Source organism: Dermacentor albipictus, chromosome 1, assembly GCF_038994185.2.
Source record: "Dermacentor albipictus isolate Rhodes 1998 colony chromosome 1, USDA_Dalb.pri_finalv2, whole genome shotgun sequence".
Taxonomy (NCBI): Eukaryota; Metazoa; Arthropoda; class Arachnida; order Ixodida; family Ixodidae; genus Dermacentor; species Dermacentor albipictus.
The window spans coordinates 131,814,179-131,835,771 of NC_091821.1; the positions used below are offsets into that span (position 1 = coordinate 131,814,179).

The window sequence follows — 21,593 nt, forward strand, 5'->3', positions numbered from 1 at the left end:
TTCTCTTGCTTTTTTCTTCTTTTTTTTTTAAAGCAAAATGTTGCTGCGACGTGACGCACGCGCGAATCGTCAGAAAGCATTAGCCAGCTGTGGCACGAGAGAAGCATGCATCCAGAGCATCGCATTATTGTGCACTCTGGTTCGAAACCCACCATCGAGTATACGTCATTGCTTTTGCTGAAGAGCCACGAAACGAGGCTAGACAGGAATCTACTGCAAGGTGCCTAATATTAAGCGAAGAATGTTTCGCTTTACTAATGCTTCGCATAAATAGCTTCTTTAGTCATAGCTGCTAACACCAGCCAAGCAGACACGCCGCAGGAGGTGCGAGGCCGTTCTTAACCATCGCAGGCTAGGCACGGTCGGAGAGGACCACTCTGCCGCTAAACCTGAACACGCGAAGCAATTCAATGAATTCGTTGCAAAAGAGCTGAGCGCTCACGATCGTGAAATCTATCATCGCTCGCTATTTTCGTTTGGTTTACAGTCATACTACGATTCAATTTCAACTCCACTACTGGAACCTGCCACTCCGCTACCCCCTCCCCCTGTCTTCTACTAAGCAATATTTCCTGACCATGTTTATCCGGGTCAAGCGTGACAGCCCTAATAGATCTCATTGTCTGCCATGCCGATGTGACTCACCATTTCGGACGCTGTGAGGATGCCAGTCAGGCTAGTGACAAACGCAGTGTTGAACTTAAACTGTAGAGCTGAAGAAGGCGGAGGAACGCTTGGCGCGGCGGTGATGGTCACCGGCGTGGGGCTGAGAGCCATGGACATCTTCTGGCACTGAAAAATAAAACTGCAATATATACATATAGGTTACAGTAACGCATTACAAAAACATATACTGGTTACATGAATACAGACAGTGAACATCACTCTAGTGTTTAACAATATTGATACTATAATTTTTTCAAAAATCTAGTTTTTGTTGCCTTCAATTTTATCAGCGAATACCGAGAACGATTTAGTGTTTGTGATAGATGGGTGCAGTTGGTTCCATTCTTTTATGGCAAGCGGAAAGAAAGAATGTTTAAATGTTTCGTCACTGTAGGAATATTCAATGAATTTGTTTGCAAGGCTTTGACGTGTAAGTCGAGTGTCGGAAAATGAAGTGTATTTGGATGCGTCTATCTTGAGATTGTTGTGAAGCATCTGGAATGAAAATTTGAGGCGAGCTTCTTTCGCTCTATCTGCTAGCGTTCTTAGATTAGATGCGGTAGGAAGGTTAGAGAGTGAATCTGTGCGCCTGTACCTGTTATGTACAAATCTTATGGCTTTTCTTTGCACTGCTTCCAGTTTTCTTGGGTCATTGTATGCGGAAACCAAACCATGTTGGCATATTCTAAGATCGGCCTCATGAATGTCTTATAGGCGAGCAGTTTAATTGGAGTAGGCACTAGTTTTAGGCACCTTTTAAGAAAAAATAACTTACGTATAGTGCTGCTGCGGTAATGTTATCGATGTGCGGGTTCCACTTAAGGTCTGCGGTAAGTGTCACACCTAAATATATATGTTTGTTAACTTTAGTTAGCACGGTGTCATTGAATGCATAAGCGAATTTAGAAGGATCTTTTTTTTATAGTGATGGCAATTACGGAGGATTTTTTTACATTAAATGTGATCTGCCACATTTCGCACCACTCAGATATGGTGTTGAGGGGTGCACTCAGGGCAAGGTGATCTGCATGACTGTTGATTTACCAGTAAACAACACAGTCATCGGCAAAAAGTTTAATGTTGAAATCGATTCTCGTTGAGATATCATTAATGTAGGTTAAGAATGACAATGGTCTAAGGACTGATCCTTGTCGTACACCCGATGACACAGAAATAGTTTGTGATGTAACGTGTTCAAAGAATACAAATTGTTTACGATTAAGCAAAAAGTCCTTGATCCAACGGGTAGTTGGGCTATTACCTAAAACGGCTTCTAGTTTGATAATATATATATCCCCTGTGGCATGAAGAACAATTTCACTCCTTGAGCTGGATTATTCCAAGAGGCGGTCATTATATGCCCGGGAAATCGAAATGCGTGACTGATTGTAAAGATATGTCGCTAAATTATTTTAAAGCTAACTGCTTTACGGTACATGTTCCAGTTTACAAATTGTAGCCAGTGAGTTCGCGAGACGACGAGCGTTCGTCCTGTATTTCACCCCATCCGTCGTTCTTCTTTTTTTTTTCTCGCGCTGTTACCTTTATGAAAGCTTACCAACGTGTCCACCTCTCTACTTTAATACCAAAACTAAATCCTGTGGTTTGCGTGCCACCACCACGATATGATTTGAGGCACGCCGTAGTCGGCAATTATGGAATCATTTTTACCACCTGGAGCTGTTTAATTTCAACCCCATGCACAGCACACAGGTGTTTTTGCAACCCGCACCCATCGAAATGCGGCCGCCGCGGCCGGGATTTCATCCCGCGCACTTCGGCTTAGCAGCGCAATACCAAAGCCACTAAGCCACCACGAAGGGGTCCCGCTTCCTTGTGCCGAAACCTAAGAACGCTGTAACCCCTAAACAAAACCACGGTGGGTCAAGTGGAAGCATTGTAATCAACCCCTATGAAGCGGATCTCGCTTAATAAAATCTTTTGTCTTGAAAAATGGTTAAAAAGTACGTTAAATTAAAAGAAAGTGCTATGTACTTCGTAACTGACTTTACAGTTAAGCTTTTTTTTTTAATTCTGAAAGATCGCAAAAAGTTGACAGCCACTTTAGCGTATACGCTGAAAAGGATGGAGGCGAAGCTAGCCTGCCCGCTCGTGAGACATTCATTACATTACTTGACCTTTTCATTCTAATGCGTTGTTACTTCCTATTGTTTTCTCCCACCAAAGGTCGTGGGTTCCAGTGCCTTAAGTTCGCCCTAATTAACACCATATGTCGCGGGTTCGAGTGTCTTAATTAACTCGATCTTTATTTAATCAACCGTGGCTTAATTATTTCCGCCTTAATTAACGCCACCGGTAGCGGGTTCGAGTGTCCTAATGTTACCTTAATTAACTGTCTGAATTATATTCGACCTAAGTAACATAATATATCGCGGGTTCGAGCATCTGAATTAACTATGCCTTAATTAACCAGGTGTTAATTATATTGACCCTAATGAACACTAAATGCCGTCGGCTCGAGTGCCTTAATTAACTCTACCTTAATTAACTTTGTCATAAGTAACACCAAATGTCGCGGGTTCGACTCCCACCAAAGGTCGTGAGTTTGAGTGCCTTAACTGGGCCTTAATCAACTTCGCCTTAATTAACAAATACCAAAGGTAGTAGGTTCGACTCTCGTCCTTCACGATGTCATTTGAAGTTCAACTTTGAGGTGTGGCCGGTTGGCCCATATCTCCATGTTGGGTCGTGGGTTCGAGTGCCTTAAATAGGTCGATGTTAATCTAATAATACAATGTCTTAATTAATTTCGTCTTAACACCAGAGATCGTCGGTTCGAGTGACTTAATTGACTGTACATTAATTAAATGTGCCGTAATTAACTTCGGTCTGATTAACAAACACCAATGGTGGTGGGTCCTAGTGCCTCAGATAACTCTACCGTAATTAACTGTGCTTTAATTACCTTGTCCCTAATTAACAAACACCAAATGTAGTGGGTTCGACTCTCGTCCTTCACGATGTCATTTGGAGTTCAACTTGGAGATATGGCCGGTTCGCCCATATCTCCAAGTGGGTTCGACTCCCACCAAAGGTCGTAGGTTCCAGTGACATAATGAACTCTATATTAATTAACTTTGCCTTACTTCGCCTTGACGCCAAGGGTCGTGGGTTCGACTTCCACATAGGCTGGAGGGTTCGACTCCCACCGAAGGTCGTAGGTTCGAGTGCCTTAATGAACTCTATATTAATTAGCCTTGCCTTTTCTCTTTCTCTTTTTTTCTTTCTTTTTCTTTCATGATGAGCTGCATCGGAGTCAGCTGTGGAAGAAGCCAAAGATGACCTACGCGCGAGCAGTGGCACGAGGGCGTGTCAGGGTGAGGCGAGACTTTCTGTACCGCACGCTGTTAAGAACGGCCCGCTGACATGCAAGTTTTAGCTGTTAGGAATGGCCTGCCGAGGTGGCAACGTGCAAGTTTTGCCAGCCAGTTGCGACCGCGGCGGCAAACTTTTCTTGGAACGCCACCGCAAACCTCTAGCCACGGCGTCACTAAGTCGACTGTGTGTGGCGAACAATACGCGCGTCCTCGTCTCTCTGTCGCTGGAGCCGAGTATGACGAAGCAGGCTTTGTGCCTGAACCCACCACCGCGAACCTGATCTGCTATGAGCAGGGGAGTTGCCGCGGGAACGTCTACGGAGACGCGCCGTTAAAGAAGCAAGACAATGGACACCACGGCGGCCGCGCTCAGGGGGTCAGCTCCGAGTGCTGCGAAGGCCCTCTGCCCTCGGGGGGAGGGGGGGCGCGAACCTGTGCGGGTGTGTGTGTGTGTGTGTGTGTTGTGTGTGTGTGCGTGTGTGTGTGTGCGTGTGCGTGCTTGTGTGTGTGTGTGTGTGTGTGTGTGTGTGTGTGTGTGTGTGTGTGTGTGTGTGTGTGTGTGTGTGTGTGTGTGTGTGTGTGTGTGTAATCCCTCGTGAAGAGGCGGCTCGTCTCCGGGTCGAACGTTTCCCTCACCTTGGGATGTGTTGTGCGGCGTTGCTCAATACACTTTCTCTCGCAGTCATGCTAGACTAATGAACTGTAACATCCTGATGTAGATACTTAAATAAACCCATATTCATCGTTCTTGATGAGAAGCAGTCCTTCCCTTCAACAACGTCCTCAGCGTGGATAATTTGGACGACGGCATGGGCCAGCTACCTTCTAATTCATGCCCGACTCCAATCTTGACAACTGATTACGAGCGATGGGATTGAGCCCCAATCCTGACAACGCCAAGGTTCTCGCCATATGGTATCGCCGGCGGAACCGCATGGCGCGATTTAAGTATAAACCCTATGCAAGCGATTTCTTGCGCGACAGCCACAAGCGACGCGATGGAGATGGCTGTCGTGTTCGCTCGTCGCCCAGAAGTCAAACTCCAAGCGAGCGACCGCTTCGCGCGACAGCTATCCAGTGTTGCCGGTATGAGGGGATCGAGTTAGCGCCAAACCTGGCGTGGCACTTGCTATAATTGCTTCAGTTAATTTGTTTGGCTGTACAAAGCAACATAAAGTCTTCTGAAGGTCATGCAATAGGTTTATTTTGTTTACATATCAAAATTTGGTAGTTTGCTAGTTCCGTTTGTATACTGAGAAGCGCGCACATGCGGAAACCGATAGTACGTCACTAATGTACATCCTGTTCCGCTTGCCTACTATTGGCTAGTCGCTCATAGCACTTCGGGGAGACGAGCGACGGATTCTAGATTTGCAAAACCGAGCGATCACGCGACAAGACCGAGCGATCTGTTCAAGCGACGGCCCGATCCGTCGCGCGAAGCCGTCGCTCGTCGCTGTCGCGCACAAAATCGCGCTCATGGGGTTTAGCCTTTAGTTGCGAGGTTTAGTTGGCCTGCCAGATTATTGGATCTCAGAGGTCATATGCCGTCGTTGCTGCTATCTCCCGACTGTAGCGATAGGTGGCGCTGACATCTCGAATGTTTCTTTCGTTAGGCTTCGACTCGTTCGAAACGAGAAGCGATCTAGAAAACACCGCAAGGTTATCCATAATACTCTGTCGTCGAAGCGGCTAAGCGAAAGCCGTTTACACAGTCATTTGCTACGAACGAAGTGCATTTTACAAAGGCAACGCCACGTTCAATTCGAAGCGGGCAGCCGGTACCGCTGCCATGTTTCACGCAAACTCCGCAAAGCACGCAAAGACGCTAACGCTAAACCTGAGATTCCTCATATCAGGCACGCCATCTACGCCGATGACGTAACGTTCTGCGCATGCACCCGCTATTTTATAGCGTACGTACGTAATGGTATAGCGTACGCTAAACTAAAATTGCGGGTCGTCACTGCGCATGGGCAGAACGCTAAACGAACCATAGCGTATAGCGTACGCACGCTATTTCTCAGACTTACCGTTAGCGTCTTTGCGTGGTTTGCGGAGTTTCTCGTTTCGAACGAGTCAAAGCCTAACGAAAGAAACCTTCGAAATGTAAGCGCCACCTATCGCTGCAGTCTAGAGATAGCCGTAATGACGGCATATGGCCTCTGAGATTCAAAAATAGAGAGTTTTAGAATAGGGGCCCCAATAGTTTTGGGCCCCAAAGAGCTTTGCGGGTGTTAGCGTTGGGGCACTCAGGAGTAAAGAGTTTTAGAATAGCGTTTTACGTTTGCGGATAGCGTCTTGCGCTGACAGCGCCACTACGGCGTCAAAGAAAAGCTATTAGAAATAATTAAATAAAATATACCATTTTATGAGAGGAATAGTAAATTTGACTTCCGTGTATTCGCGTTTAATTACAATTTAGGGTTATTCTTCAAGCAGCAAACAATTAGTTGTGCTTAGTTTTGAGCAACAAAACCAGCTTTACGTGCCTTCACCAGCCAAGCTTAGCCGTGTTAGGCCTACGAGCCATAAAATCCACACTCAAATTCGGAATCAGCGGCGTCTAATGAATCAATCTTCATAACACACTTTAGTTGAGAGAAAGCGATAACAGCAGTCATTTCTCCTAGCTTGCGAACTTCACGCGTTACCGCCAATCGAACCCGGTTCGGTGCTAAGTTAGAGCCGTCGCTTCGATGGGTGCCGCCATGTTTGTTGACGCAAAGCTTTTGGGAACGCTATTTGAGCGCCCGCTAAATCGGTGAAATAGCGTCCCCAACGCAAAACCCAAACGCAGTTCGCGTCTCGCGCATGCGCAGTGGCTTCGACGCTATTTCTTTGGGGCCCCAAAACGTTTGGGGCCCCTATTCTAAAACTCTCTAATCTCGCAGACCAACTAAAAACGTACGCTGCTTGCCGTACGCTATACTATAGTATATAGCGTACGCTATAGTTGCGTACGTTAAACTAAAACTGTCTAATAAATGGCAGCAACACTTGGCGGCTCTGTGACTGTGGTGTTCTGCTGCCGAGCACGGGGTGTCGGGTTCACTTCCCGGCAGCGGCGTTCCGACGAGGACGGAATGCACGGAATGTACCGTGCAATGTGTGCATAGAACCCCAGATGATCAAAATGAACTCGAAGCCCTCCACTACGGCGTCCCGCATAATGCTCTCTGAAGTTTTGGGACGTTAAACACGATACATCTTAAATTGTACATTGTAAATCGATTTGCACCCTTATGATCGAGTGTTTTCTATCTATAACTCACACCCTTAAACCCGTATACGGAGTAAAGGTGCGAATTGTAGACCAATTTACGCACTTAAGGACTCTCAGGGTTGTAAAACTCTAACATTGTAGCAACCACACAGTGCAGCATTCAGTAGCAGCTCAAAAATGGGTTATCCAATGCATGGGACGTTTCATGCCTATCCGGTTACTGTAACGCCGCATGCAGTTGAAGAGTAAATTACGACATTCTCGTCAGCTTCTCGGAAACAGTGAATGGCTTGCTTATACGATAGATAAGATAGCACACTGCAGATGAGAGTCTGCATAAGAACAGCAGATGATTCAAAAGAAGCAAAAATCATCGCGCAAACTCAAGTGCGAACGGCGATGATAGTCTCGTCGCAGTTGGATCAGCGAACGAATATACTCTCAAACCTTTTGAGGGATCGAACTATCGGAATCTTCGTGAGATTATGCAACACGTGTGCTACCGGCCTTTCGGCTATCATTGTCGCTACTGCCACGTGGTAACGACTTGAGAGTAAAAGGCATCCTCTTCAGTCGGACGTCCTTCGTATGAGCGATTTTTGCACGAGCCAGACACGTCAACGTCCGCGAGATTGTTACCACCGCAAGTTGCTGCGGCTGGAAAGTTGACGTGGGCACCGTTTATAAAGCTTTTCTATAAACGGTGGACGTGGGCAATGAGAAGACTGAAAGCTTCCCGTGTACTTGTTGCCGTGGCTCGTGGGTCGAAAAATTAACCTTCCGGCGTTATGGCACTAAAATTCAAGCGCACGTTCCAGTACTTCTTTATCAATAGAAAAAAAGAGCTCGATTATCTCCGTTCGCCTTGAACGGACACCCTTTTAAATAATCAGTGGGGCCCCAAAAGTCTCTGCGTGTGGTTTTCCCGGTTTTGTCCTTTGCCAAGCAACGTACACGTGTCTTATGACGTTTCGAGGAGTATAAAAACCTCTGCGAGAACTGGAAACAAATTTGTTGTTGAAAGTTAGCGCTGTGTGTTTGTCTAATTTGCCTTTCCGTGTCCGTCCCATTCTACCTGTACTAGAAGAAAATAGCAGATACCATGTATACAAGTCCACGTAGCTCCCTTTGTCGATTAAAGTGTGAAAAAGATTCATTCAGTGAACCGGCGTATGTGTCTTACTGGTCTTCATAGACTTGCCACGACCATTCTAACGCGTCATTAACCACGCTAAATCAGTGGCCATGTCTAGGCGACTGAAAAATAGAACAGTAGAAAACAAGTAATAGGAAGTAACAACGCATTCGAATGAGAATTCCAAGTAATTTAATGAATGTTCGTGAGCGCGAAGGCTTTCGCTGTCATCCTCTCTAGCGTATGCTAAAGTGACTATTAACTTTCACCTGCGAAACTTGGCCACCGGCCCTATCGATTCATTGTTTCTCTTTTTTTTTATCTTACGGAGGATGCACTCTTATTGTATATCAATATCTTGTACCAGCTAATTGTAGTTAGTATTGTAATAGGTTTGGGTTTAATTATTTTTTATTTTATTTTTATCTTTATATTTATTTATTTTTGTTGTTGCTTTGTTTTCTTTTTGCGGGGAAGTTCTCCCTCTCAGTAACTGGTTTACTTCGTCACCAAGCCTACGATTGTGAACCAAGCTGCTACTGCCAAGCTACGCACACAAGCCATATGGCTTATGCGGGCTGCATAACTTCATGAAGAATTATTATTATTATTATTATTATTATTATTATTAGTAGTAGTAGTAGTAGTAGTAGTAGTAGTAGTAGTAGTAGTAGTAGTAGTAGTAGTAGTGCTCGAACGTCGCTGTATAGCTTCCCGTGTTCATTATTACTACATGGGCTGTTCATATCGGGACGTGCGTAACACTATTGTGCCGTTCAACCGTTCGCGCACGAACCTCAGGGCTAGCAAGCACCTCACGGAAGCCGGCAACCGCTTCTGACTTCAAAACTCTTTCTCCTCACGCTGAATAGCACACAGTAAGCAAAAGGACCGTGGATACTACACCCGCTCAATATATTTTCATCGACTACAGTTGCGTGAAATATGACGAATGCGTACACGCGACCGTGAAATAGCAGCAGCCAACAACAGGAGCAGCGAGTGTCGTCTTTTCTTGTGTCTTCACTGTGTTCGTGTCAGTGTGCTGCTTCACCAGCAAGGTATGATGAACAGGTGCCGCCTATGGAATGCAGTATTAAAGCGGCGCGTCAAATTAGTACGTGTTCTAACTCATTTATTATATACGTGACTTACATAATAAATTAGGCGATATCGTAATAAGTTCTGATGGTGTCCTAAACCTAATCTTGAATCTTGACACTAAAAAGTGTACCGGTTCAGAAGGTATCCCGAGTTATTTCCTTGTAAGATGCTCCCTATGGACAGCTCAGTACCTTACTGTTATCTTCCAGAAATCCTTAGACTCTGGTGAAGTACCAACTAAATGGAAAACAGCCAAAGTCCTGCCTTTGTATAAATCAGGTGATAAACAACTCTCTAACTACAGGCCGATATCTCTCACACCCCAGTCATGCAAGATGTTAGAGCCCATTATTTACAAACACATAATCGAATTGCTTAACTCCAATGATGTTCTAACATCTGCCCAGCATGTTTTCCGTCATGGTTATAGCACTGTAACGCAATAAGTCGATTTCGTTTATGATATCGCTTCTAACCTAGACATAGGTAATCAAGTGGATGCCATCTTTATTGACTTCTCTAAAGTTTTTGACTCTGTGATTCATTTTAAGTTACTGGTAAAATTAAACGCCATATTCAATAATCCCTATCTTGTTCCTAGTATAGCGTTTTCTTCGTTGTCGCTTACAATTTGTTTCCTTTAACTCAGTGGACTCAACTCCTGTCGACGTTACGTCAGGCGTTCCTCAGGGAACGGTATTAGGCACTTTATTATTTCTAATATACATCAATGATTTACCTCGTAGCACCTCAACTAAAATCATACTTTATGCAGATGACTGCGTATTATACGAATCCATTAAATCGATTGATGACCACCGCAGTCTTGCCCAATCCCTTATGTCTTTCTGCGCTTGGTGCAAAACGTGGCAAATGAACATCAACTGTAGTAAAACAGTCGTGATGTCATTTTCCAATAAACAGAGCCCCTTCTCGTTCGATTATTCTCTGGATGGCATCCAACTTAAATGAGTGTCTCAATATAAATGCTTAGGTGTAATTCTAACCGAGCATCTTTCATGGTCGAAACACATTGAATATGTAAACGGGAAATCCCTAAAAAAGTGGGTTATTTGCGCCGCACTTTAGATAAAACCCCCGCGATACAAACTGCCATTATATAAAACGTTAATTCGCCCTGTTCTAGAATATGCATACGTCGTTTGGTTCCCTTACAAACAATGTGAAATAAGCTCGCTCAGTAATGTTCAACGAAAACCTAACCATTTCACTTACCAAAATAACAGCCGCACTTTCTCACCAGCCCAGGCTCAACAATTTTTGAACATTGAGCCATTACTTTCACGTTACCACACTGAAGCCTTAAAACTTTTATATACAATTAATAACTACACCTCTGGTCTTTCTGATTGTAACTGTATCACATTTACTAACGCAAGTTGTACCCGTAGCTCCCACGCCTTGAACATAACACCTAGTTATGCCCGTGCTAACACATTCAAGTACAGGTTTTTTTCCCACGTAAAATAGAGCTTCGGAATTCTCTACCCGGTAACATTCGTTCACTATCACTTAAATATTTCATAGCTACCACTGGTGCTCACTTCGCTAACATATAAAGCGTTTCTTTTTGATCATTCATCTTTTTGTGTTTATATGTGGTTAATGTGTAATGTATAGTCATGTATAATGTTCCCACTCCTGCTATAGCCCTATATTGGGCTGCTGTATACGTAAATTGGCGCTCTTTGGCCATAATTGGCCCTTGCACCATTAAATATCAAACATTCATTCATGTATACGTAAATAAATAAATAAATAATAAAAAGTTTCCGCAGCAGTAAAATTATTTTGCATGGACGAGCGTACCGTACCAGCCATTTAAAAAAATTACCTAACCTGAAAATATTCATTTCATAAGATTTTCTCATTTCTGTAGCAAGAATATAAGGCCTTTTTTCTTTGACTATTTTATTTAATAGTAAAATTATTAGTAAAATATGGAATCCGCTGTGGATCACGTAAATAACACTTAGCGGAAGGGGGGGGGGGGGTGAAACTGGTCTGAACGCTGGAATTAATTGCACGATAGGTAAATAAGTAAGCCATAAATTAAAAAAAGCACCAAAAGGTAAACTATAGTATCTTGACATGTACGGCATAAGTATGACGCATAAGACATGTTCCACGTTTTTGGCTAGTTAACAACTTTAAAGCACCAATAAAAAGCACACAAATAAGATTTCAGATGTACAGAATACAGAGACTCAAATGTTCCTGTCTAGCGGACGTGACAATACAAAGCTGCACATAATAAAATTAAGGACACACGGACAAAACAACAGTGACAGAGGCAAGACATACGTACCAGAAGCAAGAACCCAAACGTACGTTGTATATAGAAGAAACATGTGATCTAGTATATTACAACATGCGCTGTACGCGTTAGTGCAGTCCAGAATGTCTTACAAGCCACAAAAGGACGAGACACATTGGCATAACAATTAACAGAGCATCAATGTGGAAGGCACGGAAGTTATTGTCAACCGATCATTGCAATAAATAGTATACGATAGCATAATAAGTAAGTAAAAATGCGCTTGCGAACTTAAGAACGATGAAAGAAAAAATTCCAATCCTGAGTTGAGCCTGTCTGGCTTAACTCAAGATTGCAATTTCCAATCCATAATGGCCTGCCTGGCTATAATGGGAAATAATAGCGTGTTCCAGAATAAAAATGCTTAAAATGAACCCATTTTACCGCAACTGCGACTACCTTCAAATTGATGTAGTTACTGTCTCCTGCAAATCTTGTAGTGTGATCATTAAGAATACACGCTTTAATGGTTAAAGAGAAGCATGACTAACAAGTCATAAATTATTGAATAGACACGATGACTTCTGAGCACGAGCAAATAACAAATTACAATATTTAAAGCTTTTATTCACCTGTCTAAGCAGTTCGTTTCAGAACTGCTTCAGTCTGAAGAAGCAATTTGCTGCTGCGAAAAAATAGCAATTACGTTAAGACAAGTGCAATCGTCCCGCCTAGTGCCGGTCGGTTTAACATGCACCGCTGTTCTTATTTTCTGTTTCCTTCAATATCAATACATCTTGCTCGTTATAGCAAGTGCAATTAATTTGGTCAATGTACACTTAAAGTGTTCTAGCTCGCAACCTCACAGCTGCCATAGTGCGTAGGCTGCACAGCTGTCATAGTGCAGCCAAATTTAGATTAATGAAAAGCTTTTCTAGCAATTTACGACGCCGTGCACCGTGAAACTATAGGGAACAGTGAAGAATGCAAAAGATGAATTAGTAAATGTCTGTGCAGCGCTCCACTAAAATACCTTCTAGAAACACCCGCACCGACCGCCTCGATGCGACAGATTCAAGCATCCGTTTTTTTTTTTCAGTTCAAGCGCCTCATGCTCCGTTATTGTTTCAATAAGATGGTTGGCTGTGCATCTCACTTTATTCGGGTCTATTGTTACCGAACATGCTTGTCCATATCGATGGGACCACGGTTGTGACATTCACTTTTGCGAGAATAATTCTCCTATCAAGCAGTGATATGAAGAGAATGGAGTCTCCGTGTCTTGTGCAGAATTCTGTAGTACGCAGCGCAGCTAGCGCCATGAACAAAACCGCTGCAAAGTGGCCACATGTGAACGAAGTCAAACTCGTACTTGACTTCAAGCAGTGTTCACGCTTGAATCAAGAGCACACTTCTCTGTCTATCTCAGCGTCGGTAACGTTTCCATATTTTCCTGGCCCGTGACGCCCCGACATATCACAACAATATCGCCTACCTGCCTACGACATACTTTTCTTTTCGTAGAGCTTATCTGGCGAACGTTGAAGCTGCTAGTACGCAGCGCACAGCCAACTGTTCACAGCGCCACAGCGTGCCGAGACTCCATAGCCTCGATATCGACTTTAGTTAAACATTGCCTACACGGGAAGTATGTCTTCATTCTTGCCTTCGGTGATTGTGAAGCAAACGCACACTTGACAGGCTTCACATGTGGAGGGGCAAAGCAAGAGCACATCGTCGCAAACAGCTTAATTCATTGCCTAGTGCTTCGAGTGCAAGGAAATCGGATTGCCTATAGACCGCACCTTTTCAGACGGAAAAATTTTAACCCATACGGAAGAAGAAAGCAAACAAGAAGGATTACCTTTTTTTTAGGAGAACACAGGAGCCTAATTTGCCGGTAAGCTCTTCACAAAAGAGCAGTGTTATTGGCGGGGAACAAATCCGTGCCGCAAGCTTCGAGTGCGCAAGATGCCCAATATGCCGATCAAAGGACTGAAGAGATAACAACGAAGGATACGCTTCGGCACGAGAGATAGTTGCTAGGGCGACAGATATACAGCTAACAAGAGGCGCGCGTACCGAGCATGTGCACCCAGCGAAGTGCGAGACAAGGGAAATGGTGTGGTGCGTCTGTGTGGGAGGGGGGCGGGGGTCACCATTATGAGGAGAGAAACGCTCCCATCGTTCAGCTAGAGTAGGCTCCGTACACCTGCTCTGAAGCCTGTCCTTCATAATTGCGGGTCTACAGGTATATCGACTAGAACGCAGAAGCAACGAATCCACAGTGTATGTATTCGACTATAAGTGCAGGCAACCTCATGTTGACAAATAACTGTCCCACTGACGTGACCCTGCGCCGTCGCACTGTGAAGACATGGCACACGAAGAACGTTGCCGTAGCGTGTGACATAAGCAAAGGAACACTCACGTTAGTCAATATGGATGTGTCGCCTTCATCGAAAGGCCAATAATGTGCGATTGGTCAGCCATCTGCAGCACGCGACTCACGCTGTATCCTTAGGGCCGCTACGCACTTGAGGGCGCAGATAACTGATCGAACTCATCCAAGACGACCTCGGACCTCCAGCCCAACACGGCTTACCGGCAACTCTGGATACGCGCGCACCGATCAGCAAACTTACAAAGACGTGCACATTGAAAACTACATAGAAGCTGCAGGTGACAAGGATTCGTGGCCGTGTAAGTGACAAGTGACTACACAGTCACCAATCACTTTCTGCCGAAGGTATTGGCTTATAAGTGATTGACACGTAATAAGAAGCACTAGTGTAATAGCAGTGTCTTGCACATGATGTAGAACCACACGCGCAACACAAAAGACGAAGACACTTCCCTTTTTGTGAATCGTGTGGCGCTGCTCTCACACCATGCGACACAATCGGCGCTTCCTTTCTCTGCAAAGAACGGGTTGCACAACGCTCAGCGGCGCGACCTTTCTTTAAGATCTGCTAACGTTCCAAACAACGGGAGGCGAAAGTTCAAATCCCAAATAAAAGCAATGCGCTAGCGACAGCAAGGTAGAGAGTTTGGCTACTTGGAATGGCTGCATACTTGAAATCAGTGGGGAAAACGATGGCAACACGAAAAGACATTAAGACAAGCCGAGCGCTGTGAGGATGTGGCGCTCGTCTTGTGTCCTCCTGCTATAGTTTTCCGCACTGATTTCAAGTATGCTATGGTGACAGGTATGACTCGCCATGCTATGTACTCCCCTCTTTCTCGGTAGCCGTCTATAATGTTCCGAGGCAAGCTAAGACAATGAAGTTCTGAGCTGTAAGCTTATGCTCCTTCTTTTCTCCCACTTCTCGAGCATTCCAGACGCGGACAGCGCAATGCGAAAAGGAACTAGCTGACCCATTTTATAGCTTAGGCGAACACCGTTCGACAGCACATGAGTAATCTTCTTCAACTGCGCGAAGCTTACCTGCTAAGGAAACCACGCGAGTTTACTTTGTATGTCCTCATGCTTAAATTATGGGGTTTTACGTGTCAAAACCGCGATTTCATTATGAGGCACGCTTGAACTTTGAAGTTGAACGTTGAACTGGAGTCTCTGGAACTGGAAGTTGAACGTTGAACTGGAGTCAAACGTTGAAAGTTTGAACTACCTGGGATTCTTTAACATGCACCTAAATGTAAGTACCACAAGTGTTTCCGCATTTCACCCCCATTGAAATGCGGCCACCGTGGCCGGGATTCGATCTCGCGACCTCGTGCTTAGCAGCCCAACACCATAGCCACTAGGAAACTGCAGCAGGTTGGTGTATTACCTGCTTGCTCTCGGTCTCTGAGTCGCAACAGCAATTTGTACTTGAATTTATTGTGTAGTTACTTGTGTCATTTGGAGGCTCCCGTTCCATTCTATGCGCAGAAAAGGGCGTTTGCTGGGGCATTAAAAAGCCTAGATTTCGTCACTCGGCGCACAGTGGAGGTGCGCCTTGAGGGTTACGTTGACGCCGTGTCGCGCGCCGGCTCGCAGGGCTGCAGAGGCCGCAGCGTCATTACGGAATTGAAAGGCGTACAATATACGTGACCACGCGGACCAGCGACGGAGCAACGCGAATAGGTCGACGCAATACAGGGTGCTTCAGCGAACACTTTCAAATCTTTTTAAAGGTTGCCTGTGGCAGATAGCTCAATTCTAGTTTATGAGCCGGTCTACTCGAAGCGGCGGACACTATACTTGCACAAAAAATTAAAATGCAGAATTGTCTAATTAACGAGAATTGACTAATTAACTTTCTAGATAATTATCTTATGACCCATATTGCAATTTACAAAGTCTAGCAGTGGACTTCGCAAGGCGGATCCACTGGGAACGAATTCTCAGGACGACACCAGTTTCGAGATATAAATTTCCGAACTGTGCGCAGAAATGCATTGGCGTTCCATTTACTTGTGTGCTTCAGTGCATAAAACGACGTTTTGCTAACAAATTAACTGGAACGCCAATGCATTTCTCCGCAAAGTTCGGGAATTTATATCTCGAAACCGGTGTCATCTTGAAAATTCGTTCCACGTGTATCCGACTTGTGAACACCACGGCTGTCATTTGTAAATTGGTACGAGAACTATAGTTCTCGTACAAAAATAGTAGCGTGAGCTGTTTAAGGGCTGGTGATGATAGATAAGCTTTTTTCGTGATGCCAGGTATTGTGAGGTTGATTTTTGGCTGAGCGAGGCACCATGGAGGAACCGAAGGTCTCGCAGCCAAAGTGAAACAAGTTGGCAAACGACGACAAGGACGAAACCCAACGTCCTTCCTTGTCGTTCGTCGTAGTTGTTCATATTTTCGGAATAATGCCGAAATACAAGTGGACATTAGCTTAAGAGCTTGAAAAATAGCTTCCCTTCACATAAACGGAACTTGGAATAAGTGCTGAAAATTGTTTCTATCTTCGGCACCCCCCCCCCCCCCCCCGTGTCCCACTCTGGCATCCGAGGAATCTGGTCACATTACGTATAGGTCTGCTAGTGTACACAAGATCGCAAAGATCTGACAAAGCCGCGATGTGGAAGTATACGGATGGGGTGCAAAAAGCGCCCGCATATTGCGGTGAGCTGAAATACTTGTTCACCCATGCATGCGACTGAAGTTGAAAAGCTCACTGCGTAGACCACGGATGCAAGATGAGAACGCTGGGGCCGAATCTCATAACGGTTCGGAAGGGGAATGGTTCACTTGGCTTCATCTGATTGGTCAAAATTTTGCTTGCGTCAGAGGCCGTCAGAAACAGCGGGGCGGCACCGAAAATTATGATCACGTCACGCATCGGTCAATCATTTCCAAAGCGAACCCGTCCTTGGCTAAGAGTGGAGCCGGCGAAGGGGTAGTCCGCTTTGGGTTCCATTGCTGCGGCTTGGCTGTTGGCTTGCGACCCTGGCCGCGCGCGCCGGTCGCGTGTCCCCAGAGACACGTGGGCGTCGCTCGCGCATGCGTTGGTTGCTTCGGAGGCTATTACTTGCCTTCGTCGTCTGCTTGGCGTTGCTCTATCGGTGTCGACCACGGCTGGAAGTGCGATACGCGTTCGAAGAAATGACGGATAATGATTTGCACCGCCCCTGCTGGCTTTCTAAGAAGACCTTTTGCAGGCTACGCTACGAACTGGAGGAGACTCAGGTGCAAGCGTACCAGTGGCCATTCCACGCAGAGAAAGGATTTGCGCGCTGCGGTTCATAGCCACCGGCCTGCAGTTCCCAGAGGTCGGTCGGAAGCGAAGCACTGATCGGAATGGCCTAGATCTCTGCTGCCGACACTGTCCACGAAGTTGCACTTGCAATTGCTGTGTTGGTCGGTAAAAGGGCTGGGTCAGCTTTCCCGCGACCTCTCCTTCAAAACCAATACCAAGGAGATATTTGCTTGGTGAGATCGAATACCCAGTGATATCGCCAGCGCGAATAGCTCGCAGATCGCCATTCAGCAATCAGAAGGGTTCAGTCTAGGCTGGTCAAGTGCTCCCTTCGTTCGGCTGATAAAACTATACAGTCAGGAGGGGAAGATATTGTGATCTCTTATTTCGCTGCCCCTTTTTCTCTAGTTCGGGAGCGCTGCACTTTGTTCCTCAATTTAACGGCACAGCGCGCACCGTTAGCACCACGCTCTTCGATGTTACTTCGCGCAGGCAATGCAAGGCCCGTATATCGTAATGTTCGATTTCAAGTTCCGTTGCTTGTATCACGCGACACGCCGTGGGGCAGATCGCATGCAGGGATAGCGGCAGCGCGGCAGCGAGCGAATCATGTCCAAGCCGATGACGAAGTGCGAAAAAAGAAGGAAAGTTTATATAGTCGGCTAGTAAAGGTGGCCCTAAGAACCAGTTCACGGTTTGGTCGCACTCGCTACGTAGGAAGTGCTCGGAGTGCATTCCTGTCTCGTGCATCGTGCAAGCTCCTGGTAGCAGACGACATAGCGCTGCGCTCTGCCAACTCATTTACGCTTGCGATACCGTCTGTCGGCAGAGAATAAAAAAGAATGACATAGCGCAGCCCTATGTCGTCTGCTACCAGGAGCTTCCACGATGCACGAGACAGGAATTCACTCCGAGCACTTCCTACGTAGCGAGTGCGACCAAACCGTGAACTGGTTCTTAGGGCCACCTTTACTAGCCGACTATATAAACTTTCCTTCTTTTTTCGCACTTCGTCATCGGCTTGGACACAATTCGCTCGCTGCCGCGCTGCCGCTATCCCTGCATGCGATCTGCCCCACGGCGTGTCGCGTGATACAAGCAATGGAACTTCAAGCATTGCGTAAATGCCCGGCACCACACGTTTGTACTTTATAACTTGCCGTAGAATATTGAATGTATGTTTTATATTCAATTAGCAAGAAGAAACATTCTGCAATTCTTCGATTAGCTCGTCATATGATGACGTACACTTCAGAGGTAGCACCCTCTCGTCTGCTGGTGGCGTCCTTCCCTTCCACCTCCGGCTTGGGAGCGCCACATTTAGTGACGTAAGCGGCGAAGTGAACGGTTCGTTTTCCGAAGCGTTATAAGATTCCGCCCGTGCGAGTTACTCAGACTTTTTCGCAGTGCCCGCATTCCGAGAACTTTTTTTTAGGCAGGCGTACGGCACGCACTGATAAGAGCTGGTCGTATACGCACCTTTTCGAACGAGATCTCTCAGTGAACAGGCAGCAGTCGAAACACAGTGCATGTTTGCAAAGATGATGCAATGTCTGCTTTTGATGTGGTACTGCCAGCTGCACTCTTTCATCTTTGTCAGCAGTGACAATCCACTGCGTGACAGGCACGTCCACACTCGAGGAAAAGGCGCGGCCCCTACGGCAAGCTGCCGCAGCATCCTCGTGCCGCGTGAGAGCTTTTCGCGGCACGCCGCGGGCAGAGGAAACCAATGGGAGTGGCTGCTTCAGTGACGTGCGCATCAGGCAGCCGGTAGAATTACTGTATGTGCTACCGGTAGCATAAACAGTAACTCTAGCAGCCGGTGTCGTTCGGAGCCACCAAACGGCTGTCTTCACGCTCGCGTTCGTCCTGGTTTGTGCTTTTTTACCGTCTACGTATAGCGGAGCGAGGGATTATGTGGATCTTCAAGTAGGAAAGCAGGTGGGGGAGGTTTATGAAATTGTCCAGTGCCACACACGCTGTGATGTTGCCCTGGGTTGCGCTTGCCACGAAGTCATCATTACCTGACTAGTCTCGCGTTAACGGCCAACTACAAAGAAATACTGGAAATATCTTCGTGCTGTCACGTGACTAGCCTTAGGGGCTAACACCAATTGGTGCAGCCGCGCTAGCCGCAGTACCGCAACTGCGTTTTATCGCCGGCGGCGTGCCGCGCATGTTTTTCCTTTAGTTCGGTGGTGCTTTAACAGTAGGTCCAACTATTAGCAAACAATCGCTTTTCTTCTACTCAGCAACATTAGGAGAAACCCTCACGATTGTGCTTGTTACACCCTAAAAAGTTCTACACATTTAGGGTGCTGATTTTTCTCATGGCTGCCACCTTTGCCCTTAAGGCTATAACAAAATGTATTTTACGTGACAGCGAGCTCAAACTACACCTGCAGTGAAAGAAGCCGTAATTTAATACAGTGTATTAGTTCAGACCACCTGGTGCGCATGGAACTAAGCGATACGAGAGTTTGCCAGAGATCAGCTAATAATGCTTATATCGCGCAGATTATGGGTCCTCTGTCGCCGCTATCATTGTATTTACTTAGCCCAAGAAGTCGCCAAAAAAATTAAACTTCATTTGTCCCCATAAACGATTCGATATTGCCCCATAAAGGCGAGGGTGTTGGCCGTGAGACAAATCACAACTTTTTATACTCGTAAGGGTGTCAAAATGTTTAGAGTGTACTTCCCTGGTAACATGTTGAGCAAATAAGAAGCAAACTTGTGCTTATAATTTTTATGACACTAACAAGGCTGTTTCGCCTTCAAAAGAAAGTGTTTTGTTGGCCGAAACTTGCCTTAGGTGCTTTCTTCATAATAAAAGATTATCGCTTTTAAGTTCGGAGCTACCACATTAAAATTACTAATGCATTTTCAAGTCCTAAATATCGGCTCATCGAAAGGTTGCACATTGTAAACTATTAGCGAGAGGTCACGTGAGAGTAAGGAAAATATATCCATCTTGCAATTTTCTTTCCTGTGCAACGAACAAAAACGGACCTGATGGGCTTGTTGATAGGTGCATATATCTAGAGCGAAGCAGAAGCTTGAGTAGGCAGCAGCAACTTTCAATCTCTCCTAACATAAAACCAGACAGGCTGAAATCTGCGTTCTAAAGGGCGATTTAACAATTATCCACGCTCCTGTTAAACGTTTATTCGTCGCACTTTCCTGCGACCACTTTCCTGCTATGTTGCTGTTTCTCAAGCAACGGCTGTGCAGCTTTGAGCGTCTTACCTCAGTTCCGTTGTAGCTGCCGGGGGGAAAAAACTTTGGAAGCCTGACTTGTGATACGCACAAAAGAAGAGCAGCTGCAGTGGTTTGTTCTTCTGTCGCAGTGCCATTTGTTTGTTTGTTTATTTTCTTTAATTTTTTTTTTCGTGAAATGAAGGAAGAAGGGAAAGCACGTCTAGCGCGATGTTTATCAAAGCCTTCTTTACATCATATACGGGGTGATCATTTTTAATTACGGAATATTTAAAATCGCCTGCTGGAGATAACATAATTCAAGTCTGGATTATTCAGACATCCAATTATTAACGAAAATTTGCTAAATACCTCCTGAATAAGTTATAATAAGGCGCATATTGCAATTTACGAATTGTGGCCGTTGAGCTTGCAAGGTGTATCCACTTGGAATGAATTTCCAGAATGACACTAGTTTGGTGATACGCGCCATTGAACTCGCCGTAAAAAATGCGCTGTCGTTCCACTTGCTTCTTTTTAACAAAACGCTGTTTTATGCACTGAAGCACAAAAGTAACGTGAACGCCAATGTACTCCGCCCCACACTTTGGGAAATATAAAAATAAAATTATGGGGTTTTACGTGCCATAACCACTTTCTGATTATGAGGCACGCCTTAGTGGAGGCCGCCAGAAATTTCGATCACCTGGAGTTCTTTAACGTGCACCTAAATTTATGTACAAGGGTGTTTTCGCCCCCATCGAAATGCGGCCGCCGTGTCCGGGATTCGATCCCGCGACCTCGTGCTCAGCAGCCCAACACATAGCCAATGAGCAACTACGGCGGGTTTTAGGAGATAATATGTCGAAACTGGTGTCATTCGGGAAATCCATTTCCAGTGGATACGTCTCGCAAACTCACCGGTTACATTTCATTCATTGCAATTATTCCCGTAAAGTTATTAATTAGGAAGTTAATTAGTGATTTGTTAATT

General features: G+C 45.4%; 1 protein-coding gene across 1 annotated transcript in view; it reads right to left on the reverse strand.

Annotated features, from left to right (window-relative positions):
* Nucleotides 1-18,896, reverse strand: part of LOC135896150 (uncharacterized) — a 32,894-nt gene extending 13,998 nt beyond the window's left edge. The window contains exons 1-2 of the mRNA XM_065424508.1: nt 18,881-18,896; nt 646-792 (exon numbers count right to left, since the gene is read on the reverse strand). Of these exons, the coding sequence (XP_065280580.1) occupies nt 646-783 (138 nt within the window). The 5' untranslated portion in view covers nt 784-792; nt 18,881-18,896. The remainder of the gene's footprint in view (nt 1-645; nt 793-18,880) is intronic.
* Between the last annotated feature and the right edge of the window lie 2,697 nt (nt 18,897-21,593).